The 22,455-nt window shown below is 33.2% G+C and overlaps 1 protein-coding gene and 1 long non-coding RNA gene across 3 annotated transcripts in view; both read left to right on the top strand.

The window, feature by feature from the left end:
* Positions 1-21,468, top strand: part of LOC136978335 (gastrula zinc finger protein XlCGF57.1-like) — a 33,337-nt gene extending 11,869 nt beyond the window's left edge. Inside the window, exons 4-5 of the mRNA XM_067274043.1 lie at positions 7,510-8,046; positions 20,942-21,468. Coding sequence (XP_067130144.1) covers positions 7,510-8,046; positions 20,942-21,414 — 1,010 coding nt within the window. The 3' untranslated portion in view covers positions 21,415-21,468. The remainder of the gene's footprint in view (positions 1-7,509; positions 8,047-20,941) is intronic.
* LOC136978341 (uncharacterized) lies at positions 1,681-2,741 on the top strand. Of its 2 annotated transcripts, none has more exons than XR_010881204.1 (3): positions 1,681-1,755; positions 2,398-2,508; positions 2,594-2,741. It is a non-coding gene; the product is annotated as an uncharacterized lncRNA (long non-coding RNA). The 2 variants fall into 2 exon arrangements; XR_010881203.1 differs by lacking the exon at positions 1,681-1,755 and adding an exon at positions 2,187-2,322.
* Positions 21,469-22,455: the final 987 nt, after the last annotated feature.

Consider the following 22,455-nt stretch of genomic DNA (forward strand, 5'->3'; position numbering starts at 1 on the left):
CATGTCGTCCCAGTGGTTAAATGGCGCTATTCGATCGTTCTATTCCCTCAGCCATTCTGCTGGGTCATCAGTAGTGTCACCAGCAAACATAAACGGATTTCTACAGTGCTGTATCACAGAGGGAACAGCGTGACCACAGATGTCTTGTCTCGGTCTTGGGTCATTGGTTTCTGCAGCGTACGTCCAGGAGAAGAATACGGCCCGTATTCGGGTGGCAACCCTTGAAGACGAAGACTTCGGCGGGAACTGGATGGTATCTCCACGATGTTACTCGGCGTCTCCACGAAAATGTCGTGTAGACGAAGGACAATCAGACATGAGGATTTCAAAGAGGTGTTTATTCACTTCGATAAACGTACAACCACTGCCAGATGAAAATAACGCTGCTCAACCTGAGCGCTCGCAGTAATATCCGCGTGAGGACAGGGGTTCCCATATGTAAATGATATGGATTTACATTTGTTCTCAGCCCGGGCGAACGTATACCCCAAAGAAGAATCACAGCAAGGGGCTCGAACCGCAAACCTCCCGTTTGATAGGCGACCATGCGGACCACTGGACTAGGAATGCCACAGTGGGAGAAGTGAGTCGCGGCATTATTATTTTGAGTAAGATTCGGTTGTTTTGTTCTTTGAATTGAATTATATATGATTATTTGTTTAGAATTTGTGTTAAATTTATTATCCTTTCCTCTTTATTCTGATGTTAGTTATCTCGGTTAATCACGTCGAACATTCCGCCATTAAAACACCACGTGATTGTATTTTCTCACGTGACTACCAGATGAACTGTTATTGGCTGATAGAAACGCATCTTGGCGGCGACCGCCGCCAAGACGTGTTTCTATCAACCAATAACAAATCAACCGAATCTTACTCGAAATAGTATTCTTTATCGAGAGATCCTAATCGAAGAATAAGCCTATTTTGTACATCAGTTTTTTATGGATCCAACAAAATATCTCTGCAAGATTCTTGCCAATATAATATCTCTAATCCAAAATCTTCATTCGAATCTTCGTCGAAATCTTCTAACTAAATAAAACAAGCTGTACAAAACAAAATTTGTAAACACCTGGATAGCAACAGTGTCCATATCATTCGCCATTTTGAATACTGAACGCATGCGCCGAAATGTAAACGGATTACCGCTTGTGTGGTTGTGCTGCCGCGCGGCAAAGATGCGTTTGCGACACCGCTTTTCCTTGCCGCGCCGCATGTGTGCATAATCCTTTAACACGTCGTGTCCGGTCGATATGGATGCTTCTCTTTGTTTCAATTATGCTAATTACTTTGTAAACGTGCCTCCAAAAGGATGCGGTCCTGTCGGTGACTCCGATAAGCGAAAGAAAAGTTGTACAGTGCTACTTTAGAGAGAAATAAGTGGAAAAAATTTGTTAAGGAACGTTCTTATTTTCCGTGGAATATCTAATTACCGACAGAAATCACTTTTTCTAATATTTTCTTCGGTTTTTAGTTTAAGTGGTGATTGGCTTTCTTTACAGTCGTAACGAACATTTTAAGCTAAATGACAATTTTATGTTACAATTACGTGCAATATTTGAACGTTTGATACGGCGATTTACGTCATTGCGTAAACAACGTAACGTCGTCGTCACGAATATTTTCAAACTTTTTTCGTCCAATAACGTGGCGTGTTCCGGTATCCGAATGTCGACGAAAAGTAAAAGATTTGAAAATGGCAAAAGAAAGTTTCTTTAAAACCTCGTATCGAATCTTAAGAACCATGCAGCTGGTCGGTGTTAATTTTCGTATTATTAAGTTAAGTTTCTAACGCCATTCTTCTCTGTCATCCAATTTTCTAATCGCTTTTAATAGAAATTTTACTGAACGCTTTTATATTCGATTGTCTCGACTAATTATTTATCCTTAAAATGAACAAGAATTTAATGCAAACAAGAAAATATTCGGTTAATTTTTATTATGTGAAATTCGAATCTACGAAATTCGAATGGATTAACGGAAGTATTAATTAACGGCTAAATTCCTTATCGGGCTACTGATATTAAATGATTACTAAGTAATTTGGCAGGAGGCGGATGGCCATTTTTTGTTAAATACAGCATAATAATTATATATGAATTGAAAAATAAATAATAATAATATCAAATATCTTTTTCAGATACTGGCAGTGTGTGGAATCGTTGCAGTCGAAGAATCCACAGATTGTGGCGATTACTCCAAGTTAAAATTCTTCGAATCCATTTGCCTATTGAGTTTTATTTTTGTTGCTGTCTTCTTGGCGTCGTACTTCTTTCGAGCCTTCGAAATACTTCGTATATACTTTAATTTGGAAATTTCGGTACGTCTCTAGCTACAATACAAAATAACAAATATCGCGTAGCCACTACACAGATATGCTTTTATATTGTTGCAGGTATTTGTGATGGATGTCGTACTCACTCTACTGTACGCCATATCGAGTGGTTGGTTGATCGTTGCCTTTCTGCGATGTCCAGAATTAATGACGACGAGAATTATTGCATTTGTAAGTCGTTGCTTAAACTTTTTAAAATCTTAAAGCACAATACGAATAGATGGATTGACATTTTTATTAAAACGTCTTTTTGTAGGCCCTCGGAATAATGAATTTTATACTTTTCTTCTGGTCCAGCGTCAGCGATTTTCATTGGATTCGATTTGCAACTTTACCATACTAAACCAATGAACGTTTAGTATGCAACATGTCCTAATTTGCATAAATATTTTGCTAGCGCTTCAATGTTTGTTATTTAAATCCTATGATACTGAGAGGTATTTGTGTATTATTGACGTAATCAGTAAAAAAATATTGTCAGACTGAAAGCGCTTTTATGTTGTTTTATCATGAAGAATAGTTTATTTAATGTAAACCTCGTATATTTTCATAACTGATCTTCAAACGTCTGATCAATACGACGTGATATGAAATACAAGATGGAATTTAACTGTCTACGTTTGAAATTGTAAAATTTCAGATATTTCTTCATATATTGTGAAACCGAACAATTGGCACGTCGTTCTAGTTCTATCGTTTTTCTCTGTGTCTTTAGTTTAAAATAACTGTTAATTGAAATGTCTTTACAAAAATACAGGGGTCGACATCTTTCTTCATCTTTATCGTTTGTCTTAAATTTTATCTTCTAATGTATTTATGGCATGGAGTTATACTAATTGTGATGTACTGTATATTATGAAAAATAGAAACAGAGAGGATATAAATATGGCATTCGGGGTCTTGTAAGCATGCTGCTGTCAACCTATAGAAAGTACCACCGTAATATGTGGAGCCCTTTCTAAGAGCATGTTTTCATTGTGATTACATTTATTCAAATTAATTTTCAACACTGCAAAACAGTTTCTGCGGTGTTACGTAACTTCATAGTCACGGAGGATATTGACATAGCCCTAATATAGGAATCATGGATGTTAAGTCTGTTAACCTTAACCACAGCACATTCCTAAATTCTATACTTTTAGCTGTCCTATTCTATTCTAAGGTTTTCTACTTACAAGGAAACTGTCAGAGGGTCTTTTAATAAATATTAATAAAATTAATTTAATAATTACGTTAAAAGTATACAAATTCTGTATTAAATTTGTAATATTCACTAAAAGTGTTAATCCGAATTAATTGCAATCAAATGTCGTCCTATTTTATATTAGTTTAAAACAAATATGCAAATTTTTAGTAGTGAAAGAGTCGCGGAGGAAGACGACGATATTACATTTACAGAGTAGAATAAAGCAATAAACTCAAATATATGTTATATGTTATATGAAAGATTAGATTGTGGCAGTTGGCAACATGGCATATGACCACCGTCCCCAACCTATGTGACGTCAGACCGTGGCTAACTCCGCATTTTGGGTGGACGTGCTTTTGTCCAGTGACTTAGCTCACCGCGCACTCCGACCACTGTTTGCAAGATCGGTGTAATTGTAATTCCTGTACATAGTTCAGTAAAATAAACTCGTGACAATGACCATTGGACTCCATCGTCTGTCCTGGAATCATTAGCAAGGTTGAGGCCGAAGTTTTAACCGCGAAAACCTGTACGTCGTACATTCAGTGCCGCTTTCATGTAAGCCTAGAAGTTTGACAATAGCGTTTGGAAAGTCAGTGGAATCATGTTCGACATTCCAAACGCCATCGTCAAACTTCTAGCGTTGCAGAAAAGAGGCGCCGAACGTCCGACATACACGTTTTAGCGTTTAAAACAGGCCTGGCCAACCCGCGGACCGCATTGTGGCCCGTCACGTTAAATTGTGTGGCCCGCTAAGCGAAATAATATATTTATTAAAACTTTTGTTTGCTGTTATGTGTATACGAAAACAATTAAATAAATGAAAATTTTGTCTGTGTCATTGTTATAATGCGCAAGTGCTAGTACGAACTCATGGTATAACAATAGAATCTAACTCAATTTGTATTTGTTTTACTTTTTTAAAAGCATGTTTGCCTAAATTGTGGCCAACCGTAATGTTACGCGTTATCAAAGTGGCCCGCGAAACAATATGGGTTGGCCAGGCCTGGTTTAAAACTTCGGCCTCAACCTCGCTATTCATTCCAGGACGTCAACACTATTCTCAGATGTAATCTGATCTAGGTGAATCCAGTGACGCCGATTGTATCAAAACCCGAATCCCTGACTTCATAGACAGGAACCAGGTAGGCCGCCTTTCTTCTCTCCACGCTGGTCTGGATTGTCCACATGGCCAGGTTGAGAAATTAACCAATGGCACTGTATATTACATTTTAAAATATTTATTTGTAGTAAATTTAATACGATATTATTCCCGGTAAACTGTATTGGAGTAAAATATCACTGGAAATTTGACAGTTAATTTTATGATTAAAATATTTACAAAAAATGAAATTTCTTTCAATTGAATTACAGAGGGCCACACTGAATTTCTTCCAATTTGAAAAATGTCCGTTACGATCGAATGGCTAAAAGACGTTCGAGTTGACAACGAGAAAAAAGACGAAATATGTTTTGTGTTCTTTTCGAAGAGGCGAATTCTCCCGAGGAAAAATGGAAGAAAAGTTCTCGCCCATTCAAAGGTAAAAGCTTATAATAAGTTGGTCAGGCGCTGTTTCAATTATTAATTAAAAGACAATGGAAGAAGTCGGTTGTTGCAACGGTGAAAATTCTTTTTCGATACGCTTACAAAAATAAAAAATGTGAAGAAATTTGAAAGAAAAATATTTCCAAAAAGTTATAAAATATTTATTTTCCAATTTCGATTCATATATTAGGAGTCACGGCAGTCACTCCCTGTCAAGTAAAAACTCATGGACTGACTTTATATACAGGAAATCAACTGCCGGTGTTCGGAGGGTTGATTTCTCCGCTCCCAAATACCTGAAGTTATTCCGATTATTTCGTTCGAAAGGTAAATCTTTTCTTGGGTCGTGTGCACAATTTTCGGTTTATCTGTAAAGCGGTTGCCGACATATTAGCAATTGAATGGTGCAAAAATCGCTAAAAAAGCTGTAATTTTTTTCCTTATTTTTCTTCATCCGGCACTGTAGACGATCGCAGAGAAAACAGAATTTGGTGTAGAAAGTTCAAATTTTAAACTTTAGTCTTTGTCGCTTTCGATGAGGTGCTGACGAAACTTTTGAGTTGATAGTTCAAAGTGCACGGGTTTCCCATGAAGCTGATTCCGATTATGTTTAGAACCTAATGCTCTAACTCGTAGGATTATAAGGTGGAATTACGAATAAAATAAAATATAACGCGAATTAAAAGTTGATATATTCTCGCTCTGCTTCTGAAAATCTTTTTTGACTACGAACGTCTGCAATTCCAAAATTATTTCAAAAGTGTAAACAAGAGAAATCGTAATACTTCACTGACATTTTTACCATCCTTGTACCATTCAAATAGGATATTATTGTATTATATTTACTTCCAAATAACAAACGCCGTTGTCCATAACTAACCTTACGAAAATGTAGTTTCGCTTCAATATTTTTAAAGAATTAATTGCCTATGAAATATCTTAAAACTAAAAGAATCGATTCAAATATTTTTTCAGAGGACGAAAATTGAAAAAACTGACAGAACAATACATTCTTGGAAACGTCAATATTAATTAACACTGGCTGGGGGTATAGACATTTGTATTCTATTGCACTTCTATTCATTTTATCATATGAAAGAAAGCTAATGGAATTCACGAGCAGAGACAGGTTAGTTGTTTCGTCATCCCTTTGACCGTCGCTGTTTTATTTCAGCAATCAATGATCTGCTTGTACAGTTACTTATATTTAAAATAATGATTTATAGGGCTGATTTGAAGAAAATTTCGTTGACGATTACATTAGGAAGAACAAAAAGAAGATTTCCTAAGAAGTAAAGACGATTTCTCAAGTAACATTTCGTGAAATATCGAATAACCCTAGAGTATAATTTCTAGAGTGTACTAATAAGTATTGAAAGTACTGTACATTAAGTTTGTTGACTGAAGTTTCTTGACTTAGTATAAACAACACGTAAGTACATTGAAATCTTTTCAGCATTTTTCAAACCACAATTTTCAAGAAAAGGTAAGAAATGATTGTTTTTATAATTTCTAAAGTTTCGATCATAGCAGTAAAATATGAAAATTAAAGAAATGTGTCTTTTTATAACAGAATTATCTGATCTGCTCGTTTCTAAACATCCTGATAAAACTATTTTAAATATCGTATTAGTAATTAATGTCATTTTATCAATGTAGTTCAGACGTATACATATTTTTTAATAGAAAAATTAACTTGAATTCGTTCATTTTTCAGATTTTAAATTCAGTTTTAATTTTGTGGCGTGACACGTCTAAGAAAGAAAGAATTTCTAAAATTATTAAATTTTGAAATTTTTGTTTTATAAAATAATGTATGACGTAATTCCCGTATCTGATTTCATTCACTACTTTGTTATTTTCAGATTCAGTATAAACCAATAAAGTGCGTCTGTGTAATAAATGAAGACTTGTTTGCAGAAATACACAAGAAATGTTGAAGCATGTGCTCGACATTTGTTGATAATAACGAAACACTAAAATTGAAGCCTGTATCAGGAAACCATACAAGAATATAACAACAGTAAAACCATCTTTCCTGCGAATGAAGAAAAAGAAAATTAACGAAGATATTTCAAATTATTTTCAAATACGTTATTTTGCAAAATACACTTTATATAATTTGTTTAAAAAAAAACGTATACATTACGTTTCTGATTGTACTGTTTTTGTGCGTGTTTGGTAATATTTATGGTACTGGTGTAAACAATTTATGTACAATCTATGGCGTGATACGGTGTGGTCCAGTTAATTGAATGTTTAAATTTTGGTTTAAAAAAATTTGATAGAAAGAAAAAGTATTTTCTTTCTGCAGCCAAACTTTAACAATCCTTTGAAAGTAGAACGCTTAAATTTAGATATGTGATTGACAATAAATTGAAGAACGTTTTGATCTTTAGACAATCTTTTTAATATTTTTATTTCTCGTATTTTACAGATTTTCTTTGTAATAAAACAAAGAATGGGAAGTATCAATGTGACAGTTGCAAGAAAGAATTCGTTTCGAAATACAGTTTAAAATGTCATCGAAGGATTCACACTGGAGAAGGGCTCTTCTCTTGCGAATTCCGTAATCGTCAGTTTACTCATTCCAGCAGTCTACGAGATCGTGTCAACACTCACACAGGGGAGAAACCCTTTACCTGTGATCATTGCAAACGAAGTTTTACACAGAGAGGGAATCTGATTCAGCATCTGCGAACACACACTGGAGACAAACCTTATACCTGTGATCATTGCAAACGAAGTTTTGCACTGAAAGAAACTCTCATTAAACATCTGCGAACACACACAGGGGAGAAACCCTTTACCTGTGATCATTGCAATCGAAGTTTTGCACGGAGGGAAACTCTGATTGAGCATCTTCGAATTCATACAGGGGAAATGCCATTCTCGTGTACTTATTGCTTACAAAAGTTCCGTTTTAAATGTAATTTAAATTATCATATTATTAAATATCATAATAATAATGAATAACGATATTTGTTACGAAGGAAAATGTTAACAAAAGTATTTATTCGTATTAATATTCGTATTTAGGTTTTATTGAATATAAAAACGAAATTATTGAAGTTTTGTTTTTTCATTTTGTAACTTTGATATTGTATATAAAGCAGTTGATTTTATGTACCGAGAGAGAATGGTTACATTGATTAAAAAATAATTCTACAAAGTTGAATTAACATGATGTAATTTTACTACTTTATGTACAGTACATGTGTCATTTATTTAGGGCTATAACATTCGTGATTAATAGATACCCACGATAGAGGGTGATACGAAGCACAATGATTTGTAAGTTTAAAATATGGGTTTTAGCCTTTAAACATTATTATTTACAGTTTTTAATACTGTTTCTACAAGTTTCTTTTTTAGAAATTTAATTATCATACTTAAAAGAATATCAAAGAATAAAATGCATGAAGAAAAATACACATTTGTTTTTTTTCTTTTGCTTGAAAGTGCTAAAGGTCAAAATATTTGTACTAGTAGGTACTTGATGTAATCTACACGATGACAAAATTAGCTGCTAATGTTAAAAACCACTTTGCGACATGTTTATTATGGTTAAAAGCCACCACAAGTTCTGGGTGTTAACTAATAACGAGGTGGTGATAAAAAAATAAAAGTTTCTTTTTCATTATGATTTATCTTCAGTCATCTAAATACAGGTAACCTCCGTATAACACGGCACTTCTATAGCACAGATTCACTCTAACACGGATCGGGAATTAGGTAAATCCCTCGTACAACATGAAATGTAATAAAAACTGTTACCAGTTGATGATACTCATGATGAGATCATCATATAGGATAAATAACCCTCTGATAAAATATTTACTTAAATAATAATTATTTTACCCATGAAAAAAATCTACTATATAAAGCTGAAAAACCGGATTCTATCAATGTATGCCAAAAATGGCCACTAGGGCGCCCCTAGTAAGTATTTAAATTAACAATATAAATTATTTTATATTTTTACAGTATAATATTCAGTATATTATTATTTTTATTTGTAATTTTGTATGCCACGATGCCTGGCATCGGACCTTTCGACTTGTGAATAATAAATCCGATTTAAAGAAGGATTTAACAGCATGTTTTTTTAATTCTTGGAACCTAACCCCCCTTTTCGCACTAGTTCTTTGTTTCGTATAACACGGATTCGCATAACACGGCAATTTTTTGGAACGTAACTCCCGTGTTACCTGTATATAAAGTTACTTGTCCTGGCTGACTGATTGATTCATCATCGCCCAGAGCAAACCGCTAAAGAGGTGAAATTTGGTACACAGGGTGTCATGAAAGCGCACACTAAGAAGGGATTTTTCGAAATTCCTTTGCAGGGGAAGAGTGAGAGCATTAACCTGAAGAATGACTTTTACTGTACTATTTTAGATGCAATATTTTGTCTTACATATTACATTATTGTTTTACAATATTGTCTTACATATTACATTATTGTCTAACAATATTGTCTTACATATTGTTACATTTAGTCTTCATTGAGTACTTACGTGTATTAAATTGATAACATTTCAGACATTGTTATAAATATTTTTATATATTTCGATTTTTTAACCAAATGTTCGAACTGTTTTAAATTCGAATTAGTTATTGCGTAATGGTTCGATTATAGAACGATTGTAAACGTTCCAGAAAATTGATCAAATTGAAAACAGTTCGTTTGATTCTCGGCAATTCTCTTCATTCTCAGCGGTAGGTGTTATATAACAATTATTATGGTTGTTCAAATACTAAATATTAATGCTGTTTTCTTGCAACATCCGCACGGGCGAAGTCGCAGGAAACAGCTAGTCTGATATAAGTAGGTAACAAAGTTATTCACCACATACAGAAACGTAACTCGGTTACTTTCCGCGTTACAAAAGTTACGGATTTTTGAATGATAAATGCTATCAGTTACATTTTCAATCAATTTTTCAGTGTCTCCAGTTTTTAAGACCATATCGTTTAAGATGACGATACTGCTTTGTCAATAGCGATTGGTTCTTAAGAAGCTGATCCTGTTTGGCTTTTTGAAGAACGGACCTCTTGCTCTTTCGGCCATTTGGCCTGAAAGAGCAAGAAGTCCGTTACAACAAGAAACCGACAGACATAGAGAGGTTACAATCTTTTCTCTTTATTCTCGGTAGAAACCACAATATATTATGGTCGGTTCAGAGATTCTCTGTGTTTTTGTTATTCTCGATACGATAAGACGAAAAAGTAAACTTTGTTCCACTGAAAACCTCCAACCTATTAATAATCTACCAAGGGGCTGTCTATAAAAGATATCCCCACTGGAAGAAGGGGAGAGGGTTAAAACAAGTTGGACAAAATCGGGCAAAGAAGATTGGAGGGGTTCAGCTTCACTGGTCGTCCGTTTATTTCGTTACATTTATACAATTTATGCATTTTTCGGTCAAACTTGCACATTACGAACTCCTATACAGCGAATAACAAGTTATTGCATTGCACAGGTACACTGCTCTTTTAGCCAAAAATATATGTATCGTTGCTTCTGAAAAACGAGGTTAAATTTCTATATACCTTATATAACGAAAGCACCCTATATAACGAATGTTTTTTACTTTATAAAGACTGACTTTATAAAGAAACTTGACTCAGATGAGATAAACGACTTTATGAAAGTCGTTTACCTCATCTGAGTCGAGTTTGAATTTAGGCTCACTTTCAGAAATTAATCTCTAACCCTTTGTAAAACCGCGGCCCAAGTGTGCAAAATACTTGTCGTTAGATTCGTAAAGCATCGTGTGTTCCGTTCCTGTGCAGCTACCAGTTGTAAAGAAGAGAGAAATAGAGATTATCTCAATACGAAGACATTTGGACCTAAAAGATTTACGATGAACGAATTAAAGTCATTACAGTGTTTACGTATTAAAATATGACATATTGATATGACTTTCATTGATATGATGTTTTTACTATCAATAACAAATGCAAAATTATTTGCAAATTTCAGTACTTACCAATTGCCTAGTTGCTCCATTTTGACAAACAATTTCGACATCACGAGTCTTATATAAATGTAAATTTTGAACAACCGAAAACGGACATTATGTTGTATCCTTTATCGTAAGAAATTTCTCTTTAAATTATAAATTTTTTCCGTATTTATATCAGCAAAGAAAATTATATTAACTTCTTTATTTTGTGCACAACAATTATTTGACACGATGTTAATACAGTTAATTATGTTGTGTTTTGTAAATTACTGATATAAAAACAGAGAACGTTGATGTTCAATGTGGTCATTTGTTAAATAACTTAAGTACGAAAGAGAGAATTTTAATCACATACAAAAATCTTTTCTTTGAATCATTTCTTGTGTACTCATCGCCCTGATACTGTAATAAAGAAGTATAAGAACTAAATCGCAATAAATAAAGAAACATTTTTTGGAAAAACACTACGAGTGGTAACAATGGGGTCTGCAGAGATGAACAAACAAGACAATTGTTTTCTCCTACGACCGAAAAAAAATTTCACAAATTATAATCGTAAAAGTGACCGATATATGTAATCGGTCACTTTTACGATTAAACATCCTATGATCGATTACACCATCGATCATAGGATGTTTAATTTGTATTTTCAGTATTCATACCACATTTTTCGTCTGCAGTTTGAAGAAATTGTAGACATATCAATTCTCACTATCATCTGTTCGTTTGTTTTTCCTTAATCTCCAAAATAGTTATATGAAAGGCGAGACCAGGTATCAAAATCATCGGGGCATTGGGCCTCGGTTAACCTTATACGAACTTCCGTTTCGGACCGGTAGTCACGTTGTTTCAGTTTAAATACTTTCCCCTCAGAAAACTTAGATGGTAGGCACGACTATATTGCTACAGGAAAAGTATGATAAAAAGAGCAACACACTACTAATTTCATGTGGAGAGTTTGAATTTAATTTATTTTAAATTAAATTTTAAAAATGTGATTAGAAATTGCAGCCCGGCATTGTGACGATATCACAATATATAGTTGCTTATTTCATTGTTTGAGTTTTTCAAAAGTGCATTATAAAATAAACGAGCAATTTTGAAATTTAAAGTAAAATATTTCGTTCAAGTTTGGTAAAAATATATTTATGGAAATGATTTTATAAAATTACAACTGACAGGAATCTTGCACAATTATTTGTTTAGATCTTGTAATTATTAATAACATCTTATAGACATTCTTTTAATTTTTAGAATACAAATACCAAACAGCAAAATTCATAATATAAAGTTAATATTTTTTTAATGCTTTTTAATATTACTTGCAATAATTCTATCTTTAATTCGTGTTATTTCTTATTTGATTTTTCTAATTGGTGGTCTAAACAAATTTACTTTCAACAGAGGTATTAAAATCGGCATCCCTGTCAACAGGATTTGAGAGAGACGTAAATTGCTCGGGGATTAAAAAGAAAATTTTTCTGTAATTTGTGTCAAAGGACATTGGGCACATATTCTTCCACCAGTACTCACCCATGCTCGCTTATTTCACGCCATATCTTTTCTCGCTTTCCGCTTCAAATTTTTCTATAAAGTTTTAAAGAAGTTTTTTGTGCCAGTTTCACTAACATCCGGAAACTTCGTAAAGCTATAAACCTATTATTATTACAGGGCCGGATTTACATAAGGGCATTTGGGGCCTGTGCCCAGGGCCCCCACAAAATAGGGCCCCCACAAAACTAAAAAAAATTTATGTTTAAACAATTTTTTTTCTATTACCGCGGCAGCCTAGTGTGGCCTAATCATGAGGGCAACAGGCAGAGAAAACCAAACCCGGAAAAAACCTATGAAACATCGGAAAATTTCGGGAAAAAATTTCACATAGGTATTTTTCAGTTAAATTAAAATAATTAGTTTTACACAATAAAATACATGTATGTTTACAATAACCTTATTTTTAAATGAAATTTACAACTTCCTAGTTCAAATCTAATTGAACGTACAGTATTTTGTGTAAATTTTCTAAATCATCAAATTTGCCTACTCTTAAAGGTGGGGCCCCCACCGAATTTGTGCCCAGGGCCCCTGGATTGGTAAATCCGGCCCTGTATTATTATGTTGTGTTTTGTGAGTTATACTCGGTTAACATCGATGGCCGTGTAGTATGCCGGACCAGAGTCAAGGCATAGTAATTTCAAAACAATTAAATAAGTGTGTCAGTGTTTGTGTGTATTCAGGAATTTCCTAACAACATGACATGTATTCAATATAGTATCCTTCTGTAGTGCGATGTATACGTTTCTATTCAATTTTAATGTTCCCAGGCTTTTGTGTAGCGTGTGGTATGACACCTGTAGAGGAAAGAGCGACTGGTACAATACAATAAGCACCCTATTCATCCTCCATAGATGCCTTATTTCCTGGGTTAGTTCTGTGTACTTGCTGAGTTTTTCATTGCATGTGTTTTGTACATTGTGAGTGTTTGGAGCAGATATGTCTATAATGTAAATGTGTTGTGATTTGTTATGTAATGTGTTATGTTTGGAACAGATATGTCTATAATGTAATTTGTTATGTGATTTTATTATGTTTTGTCAATGAGTGTGATGTCTGGTCTGTTGTGGTAAATTGTTTTGTGATTATGGCTCTGTCGTACATTTTGTGCTTGTTGTTTTCCAATACTGTCTGTTAGATGTACGCATATTTGTAGCATGGTTTGTGGATGTGTAATAATTTGTGTTTCTTTGCAAGCTCTTGATGTATTTGCTACTTGATTATGTCTATGTAAATTTTCTATCTGTTCCAAGAGCTTGCAACCAGAAGTGATGTGTTGTATGGTTTTTGGCATGATGTGACATTTTCTGCATGTGTCATCTCTGGTTGTTATATCTTTGAGTATTGTTTTCTGCAGATTTTAGTATTTTTGACCTGTATGTGACCTGACCTGATCCTGTATGGCAATCATGAATCCTTCCGTCTCCCCAAAGAGACATCCCCGAGCTAACCAGCTGTTTGACGCAGTTTTGTGAACAAAATCCTCGGCCAGGTCGTAAAGATGTCTGCCATGCAGTGTCTTTAGAGCCCACGATTGCTTTATGGTGTCTATACTATTTATATGTTGTGTCGTGTCCATACGTTGTGAATGTAAATTTAATGGTATATTATTTGAGTCTGCTAGAGTTAATGCTTTATGTAACTGTGATGTTTCTTGTTTTTTGTAGAAAAACTCTTGCAGTATCTGTGTTTATTTGTAGGGGAGGTTAACTACCAGGCCACGTCCGCCATCTTTACGTGGAAGAGTTTCTGTGGCGGATTTATGATGATTTTGTTTATGCTTAGTAAGTTTTGTTCTTGTTTTTATTTGGAGTTGCTCGAGATCTGTGTGAGTCCAATGTATAACTCCAAAAGAATAAGTGGGACGACATATGTGTTTATTGTATTAACATCATTTTATTTCATCAGTGCTGCAGCAGAGAGTGAAATACAAGCATCAGGAACACAGCAACTGTGATAAAAATATATAAATAAAACTTAAAATTAATAGAATATGTAAAAGTTCATGTCACACTTTTCACCATGTGACGGCACACCAGTGTGGAGCACTGCCGTAGAGCACACTCATAGCAGAAAATGGTCAAAGATACATAATAAAAACTGGACTTGACAGATGAATATCTCGCGAAGAGTCGAATGTACAGTTCTTTTGATTTTTTTTTTTTTTTTTTTTTTTTTTTTTTTTTTGTTTTTTGCTAGTATAGAGGGTCAAAAATTTTAGAGGTGTGCGAACCCTTCATTCAGAGCTTGAATTCAGCATATTTAGCAGCTTGTCAACGGAAATGTGATTTAAACGAAACAATTAGCTGCGCCATCTGATATTTACAATTCGGAAATTTAAAATTTTGTTTTATTTTTTTTTTTTTTAATTTGTAAGGTAAAAACCGGAAAAATGATCTGTCATTGAGATAATATATATATTCATCTTTTTCAATAATAACTTATTATAAATAATTATTTGACCAAAATAGAAATAAACGAGCATTCGAATAGCTGAACGGTAAAATATCGATTTACAGAAAAGGACTCTACATTTCGATCTGTTCTGTATTATTTTGAACTTAAGCGTGCAACAAATGTTTGATTCGAATTTAAAGATATTTTGGCTTTAGGAGGGCTGCCAGAGTGCAACGTTGCTACAATGCTCGCAGGTATAAATCTGATTCTAGTCATCGAAGCGCAGGTACTCGAATTGAAAAATGGCCGAAAGACGCTTCGCTAACTTGTAAATAAAAACTCGTACTCATTTCAAACGAAATTTGCATATTATGTAAAATACTAAAACAACTTGTTGTGAAAAAAAGCCGAATTTTATAATTCGACATAAAACGAAACATACCATAAACGAAAAGTCATCCCGCGTTAAGTCAACATAAAAGTTTTGCATTGTAAACACGTAAAAAAACAGACTACTGACTCTAATACATGCAGGCGTACCGTAATATCGCACTCATGGGTTCTTCGGTAAATTCTTAAATTAATGGTTTTTATCATTTAATTGTTATTTTAATTATATTAAGGGTTTTATAAATGTAAGTCTCGTCGTACTGCAAAAAACTGCAGCAACATTATACTGGATATTTCAAACATTTTCCCGAATGTAACAACTTATAGGTAGATGCAAATTCAAGAATGAGTGAGCGAGTGCATTTATGAGAGAGAGTGTTTGTGAATGTGTGTGTGTGTGTGTCTGGAAGCAAAATCGATGACGCGAATTTAAGAACAATCGTCACAGTATAGTCACTAAAACTTTTAACCAAAAAAGACAAGGAGGAAAAAATTCAATTAAGTCTGAATAGAGAAACATACATATAATTCATTTTAAACTATTTTAAATAACCGACATCCATTCATTATCAGTGCAACGAGTTTGCGAACGTTCTGAAACAGTTGTTTCCGTTCGACAAACTATAAATCAAGAGAATGCACGAAAGTTTGAGTTTGCGAATGTTCCAGTTTTCGTGCCACTAATTTTCCCAATTTCAAAGTGTACAATAATTTAAAACAATGGTCCTAGTATGTAAATCATGCATTTATTGACCTGGGTAATAATAATAATAAAACTGTAAGAACAAAAAATTCCTGGAAACTGGGACAAAGATAAAAGATCATTTTCGTCTCGTTTCATAAATTTGGTGTTTCAAATTTCGCAAAAGCATTACTAGTGCTTTAACCATATATTTCTAAGTTACAAGGTGGTAATTCAGCTGGTTCCAAGAAGTTTGAAAACTCCATCGGCTAGATTCGGCAAAGCATTTTTTACATGCCAATATCGCGCACGTATGCTCATTTATGGTTTATGCAGTAACTGTTATAAAATTAGTATCTGGATCTTTATTGAATTTGGCACGGCCGAGACAAAAAAGTTGTTTAGCAAAATTACCTGCAGATCTGTCTTTCAATAGATGAACCCTCATATCGTTGACAGAGAAAACCTTTTAATCTCATTCCACAGTTACGATGACTTTAGGGAAACATTAAGCTACTTGGCAGGTATCGGCAAGCAAATTCTTACGCACTATTAAATCTCTTTTATAAGTTTTGAATAACAATAGTAATAATAATAATAATAATGATACGATAAAATAATAAAATAATTTTGTTATACATAAAACTAAATGAACAAAGGCAAGATCTTACATCGCGCAACTCTTATGCCTATTGTCTTAGGCACTCGGCTATGGCAATAACAATAAGTGAACTTTCCAAAGACTTATAAGCTAACTACTCAATTTTCACAGGCCCGTTTTTCGAAAAGGCTCGAGAAGTGGGTCCTGCTATTTGGACAAAGATCTGTTTATGTTTCGGGCAACGTGCTGGCAAGTTTCGTTGCAATCGGAGACGACCAGACGTAATCTCATACAAACTTTGGTCCACATCGGTTTAACAAAAGAAATTTGTATAAAAGACAAATCAACAAAAATTGATATATATATATAGATTAGTAATTGTTATCAGTGAATCCCACAATTCTGGTCAATGGAAAATAATAAATCGAAGAGTTCATAATAAATGATTTATAAGAATAGAGAACAGATTCAAACACAAATTGTCATTGTTTTACCGCCTATTTCGATCGTTAGCAGTTATTTGGCTCCAACATAAATAATACTTTCATTAATAAATGAAATATTCATAATACTTCATTATTCATTTTTTTTCAATAATATCTCAATGAAAGATTACTTTGTTCTTTACTTGTAGAAATTAAAAACTCTCGAATTTTAATTAGATGGCGCCACTTGTTCTTTTTGAAAAAATTGACACAGATTACGTATTTGAGAAGAAAACGGACGATGGAAGTAAAGAAATGCTAAAGTATATTTTTTATTGTAATTATTGAACGGATTGAAACTTGATTTTTACGTTTCTCGCTGTATTTTATGCATAAAAATGCCTACACGTGCAATATAATATTAACTTATCGATATCCGTATGTATTTTATATATTTATTAAAAGCAAAATGTTCTTTCATGGCCAACAGAAACAAAGTTGCTGTTTTTACAAAGTGCTATAGAGACTCGGATCTGACTGCCTGCGTGGAACATAATCAAGTAAATCGAGACGGACAAGTACTTTAACACAGGAAGTATAGAGAGTTGACTGTCTGTAAACGGATTTGTAGAGTAGTTGTTCGGCAACCGGGGCAGATATGGCGTTCGAAATTTTGTTCGTAAACAGAGGGGTTCGAAACTCTTTAATAAACAAAATTTCTAAAATTATTTATAATTTTAATGCTAATTTCAGAGATATCTCAGATTTATTAAAGGAGACGTAGTATACTACGCCTTCTTTACTAAATTATAGTGTACTGTACTGTACATGTGAAAATCCTAATTACTTAGGTGAAACGGATCGTATATTAAATAAAAGAGAGAGCACGAAGACGCAATTAGCCTGAGACGCAATCCCCGTGGTATGAACGTTTATTGACTAATAATTGTGAAAACATTACACAAAGAAACTGCTAGATATAAACGTAAATTTTAATAACATTTAAATTTTAAAAATCCGGCAACGAGTTTAACTTTTCCGGTAACATTTGGTGGCCCCAACTTTTGCGATATTTTGTTTAGAAAACATTTTACATGTTTAAGTATTATAAAACTGACAAAAAGCGTAATTTTCGGGATTAGGATGGGTTTTATATGAAATTGTAAATGCTAATAACGAATAAAATCGTCGTGAAGTGTGACCCTACAGGAAATAAACACGACCGCCTTTATCTCTCCGTGTGTTCAATCTGTAATCACCAAAAATTAGTAGCGTCAATCCCCCGAATAATCAAACAACCCTGCAAAAGTTCAGAAATTTTCGATAAAAAGCACATGGGTTATTAATTAAGCTTTAAAGATGGTGAACAAAATCCTGCCACAGACACAAACACTCACACTAACATCCATACACATAAAAGACAGTCGAATTTTTTTCTGCGTTTGTCGACGTTTCAAGACGTTCTGAGTCCAAGAATGTAAAAATCTTTGGGGTGATCTTGGCCGATGCCATCTGTTAAATATATAACAGCCAGGAAAGTAAAAAATTCTAAAAAGGAAAATTTGATTAATATATCAGAAGGTATGTAAATTAATAAATTATGGTGTGACATAACAGAAGGCGTAACGTTAAAGAAGCATCATTGTAATAAGATAGTAAAAACTGACTTACTAGTGGCCAAGCAGTTCAGTGTCCCGAACACTAGTAGTTCAGTCGTGGGTTTGCGCCTGGCCTGGACAGGCTGATCACGTGGAATTTTCCTGTTTTTCCACGTTTTTAAAGCCTAAATAGGCTTTTACCCTTAAAACACCTTTCATAAGGCATTTCCCTAGGCTCTTCAAAAAATAAGCAACTATGTAATAACCTCCATATTAACCCTGGTACAAGAGATAGTAAAGTATTTTTTTATTTTCATAAAATAGTAAACGTTAAATGTTAGTAATTATGTTGATTATAGTGTTATTGAACAATATTAAATATGAATATTATTTTTACATAGTGTACATTTAACATTACGAATAAGTTAGTTGTTTTTTAAAGTATACGGTATGGAAGTACTATATATGCATTTTAAACATTGGTCGGAACTATTACTTTCCCGGTTGCTATGTATACATAATAAGGGAAAGTAATGGATTCGTGTCAAATTTCACCCTCCGAGTTTTCTGCAAATCTTCACGTTTCGAGACCCCCTTAATTCAAATACAGCAAAAAATTTTGTGGATATGTGTGTGTGAGTGTGTTGTCATCTATTGATTTAATATCTCAGGATGGGGTAAAGATTAATAAACGAAATTTGGAACTTCCCGTAGCTTGTGTGGGGCATTGACGCAATTAAATTTTGGTGATGAAAGGTCGAGGGGAGTGGATTTAGAGGGTGGTAACTTGTCGTATTTCGCGTGAAGTTGGGCTTAAAGAAGATTTTACTTGTTATTAGCATTTACAGATCTTGATAAAACTCATCTCTACTTTCAAAATTAAGTCTTATAATAATTAATAATATATAATGTTTTTATGAAAAATCTCATAAAAGCCGGGAAAGTTATGCAACACGTCATTAGATTTTTTAATATGCAAGTACTGATTCCATTATTGTTTTAAAATATGAATAATCTATGATATTTAATATAATGACTTCTTGTGTAGAAATATCACTGAAGAGGGAACGAAATGCATATGTAAAAATAAATTAAGCGGATAAACTCGTCATCAAGTGAAACCTTTGGATGTTAAAAGTGCTGTTTCAAAATTCTGAAACTTACCTGAAAGTGTACAGAGAAAAGTAAGAAAAAATTTCAGTAGTCCTTATTCACATTCTTCATTCGTCTATAATCCTTTCTCAGTGGTTACCAAAATAAGGGACTATATCCGGCAAATATTGTTGACTTTAGCTTTATATTAAGTGTTTGTTTCGTCTTTTGTTCATCTCTTTGTTCTTTACTCTTTCCAATTCGATAATCAATAGAATCAATACAATTTATTAATCTAACGTAATGATTTACAGTCTCAATTGAAGAAGAAAATCTCTTTGCTGATTACATTACGAGGAAAACACGGAAGGAATTTCTTACGAAGCACAAGTCGAGATTTCTTTTTATGTGGAATGAAATTTAGTGTGTGTGAATACATATACTTTAATAAGTAATATTAACTCGAATCTCTTTTTTTTCAGGTTTTTGATGAAGGTTTACTTTTCTGGTGCAAAATGTCGAAGAATTTCCAGAATAATTAGTTTTATTTTTAACATATTTAATTTGATGTAAAAAGTATTGTTTTGATTTCATTCTCGTATTTTGTTTTACAGAGCTTTTTGTTATTTACAGATCCACCATCCACCAATTAAGAGTATTTCTAGTTACCGCTGAAGAATGTGTTAAAGTTTCGTTTATGGAAGACCAAAACTGAAACCAGTGATAAGAAATCATACAAGAATTCATCAAAGAAGAAAGCGTATTTCGTGCAAAGAAAGAAAAACAGAAAATTAATTGAAGATATTTCAAGATTATTTTCAACATGTTTTTGTTGCAAAATGCATATATGATTGTTTCTAGGAAAAAAACTGTATATATGACATTAATTTGTGATAGTATTTATGCCTGTTGGTAATATTTGTCAACACTGGTGTACGCAGTTAGTGTATGGTGTGGGGAATTCACGGGAATAGGTTGTAACCTTTACATTTTAGTTTATGGGAAATTGTGGGATGTGGGAAACCCGTGGGAAAATTGCAAATTAGTTTTCTATCTGCAGACAAAACGTTAAAAATAGAGCGCTTGTATTTAGATATTGGCAATAAATTGAAGAGAGTTCGATGTTTAGACAATGCTTTTAATATTTTTATTTGTATTTTACAGGTTTAAATAATCAGAAGTCAAGGAATGGAGGGTATCGATGTGACAGTTGCAAGAAAATATTCAATTCGAAGAAAGGATTTAAATATCATCGAAGGATTCACACTGGAGAAGGACTGTTGTCATGCAAATTCTGTAATCGTCAGTTCAACTATTCCAGCCATCTTCGTACCCACGTTAAAACTCACACTGGAGAAAAACCTTTTACCTGTGATCATTGCAAAAACAGTTTTACACGAAAAGATCATCTGATTAAACATCTGCGAACTCACGCAGGAGAGAAACCTTATACCTGTGATCATTGCAAACGAAGTTTTACACAGAGAGTAACTCTGATTAAACATTTGCGAATACACACCGGAGACAAACCTTATACCTGTGATCATTGCAAACGAAGTTTTACACAGAGAGGAAGTCTGATTCAGCATTTGCGAATTCATACAGGGGAAAAACCAATTTCCTGTACTTAATGCTTACAAAATTTTCGTTTTAAATATAGTTTAAATTATCATATTATTAAATATCATAATAGTGAATAACGGTATTTGTTACAGAGGAAAATGTTAACGAAAGTATTTATTTGTATTTATATTTGTATTTAGATTTTATTCAACTTAAAAACGTTTGAAGTTTCAATTTTCTTGATTTGTAATTGTTGTATTCTGTAAAATAAATTTGATTTTATGGAATTGAACAGGAAATTTTTTGCAAAATTATTTTTTAATAAATTGAAATTTAAAATACATCGTTTAGTATTCGTGTATCATTTCGGTAAAATAATTTCCTTTAATCTCGAATAACGCATAAATCTGGGCGAAAGAGTTCTATTTTTAATTGTATAACGTCTTGATTTCATTGAATAATTGAATATCCATTTGAAATATTCCCTTTAAAAATAATGTAAATAATAACAATCCTTCTCTTATTGTTGAATAAAGTCCATAATTCTAAAGAATTGTTTTCGGCTCTCAGCCATCCGTGAGTGTTAATTTTATCTTTGAATTATGAATACGGCTCAATTATTTTTGTACCGAAACAATGGTTTTATTGATTAAAAAACAATTCTACAAAGTTGAATTAACATGGTGCATTTTTACTAATTTAAATATGTGTGTTATTTATTTAGGACTATGGCATTCACCTGTAATAATTAAACACTAATAATTCGTTTATTGTTAGAATGGGTTTATTCAGAAACACGAGAGAAGTTTTAATCCTGTTTACTCGGAGTTCGACTATTATCACTCGCTTTATCCGCGGATCCGAAATTGATTACAATCAGTGCATTCTATTACGTCGTTTTTTAAATCATAAACAATAGAAAGTCTGAAATTCTTAACAATGGCCGATTTTTGAATCGATAATACAAAGATGATACTAACTTTTAAGATTTTCTATTATGTCTGAAGCATAATTATTTTGTCAAATATTCGTATATTACAATACAAAATTCGAAAAAATAATGAATTTTTATTTCGAATGAGTATTCACGTTATGGTATCTGCTTTTCG

This window comes from Centruroides vittatus, unplaced genomic scaffold (genome assembly GCF_030686945.1).
Source record: "Centruroides vittatus isolate TY-2023 unplaced genomic scaffold, ASM3068694v2 contig_506, whole genome shotgun sequence".
In the NCBI taxonomy this organism is placed as follows: Eukaryota; Metazoa; Arthropoda; class Arachnida; order Scorpiones; family Buthidae; genus Centruroides; species Centruroides vittatus.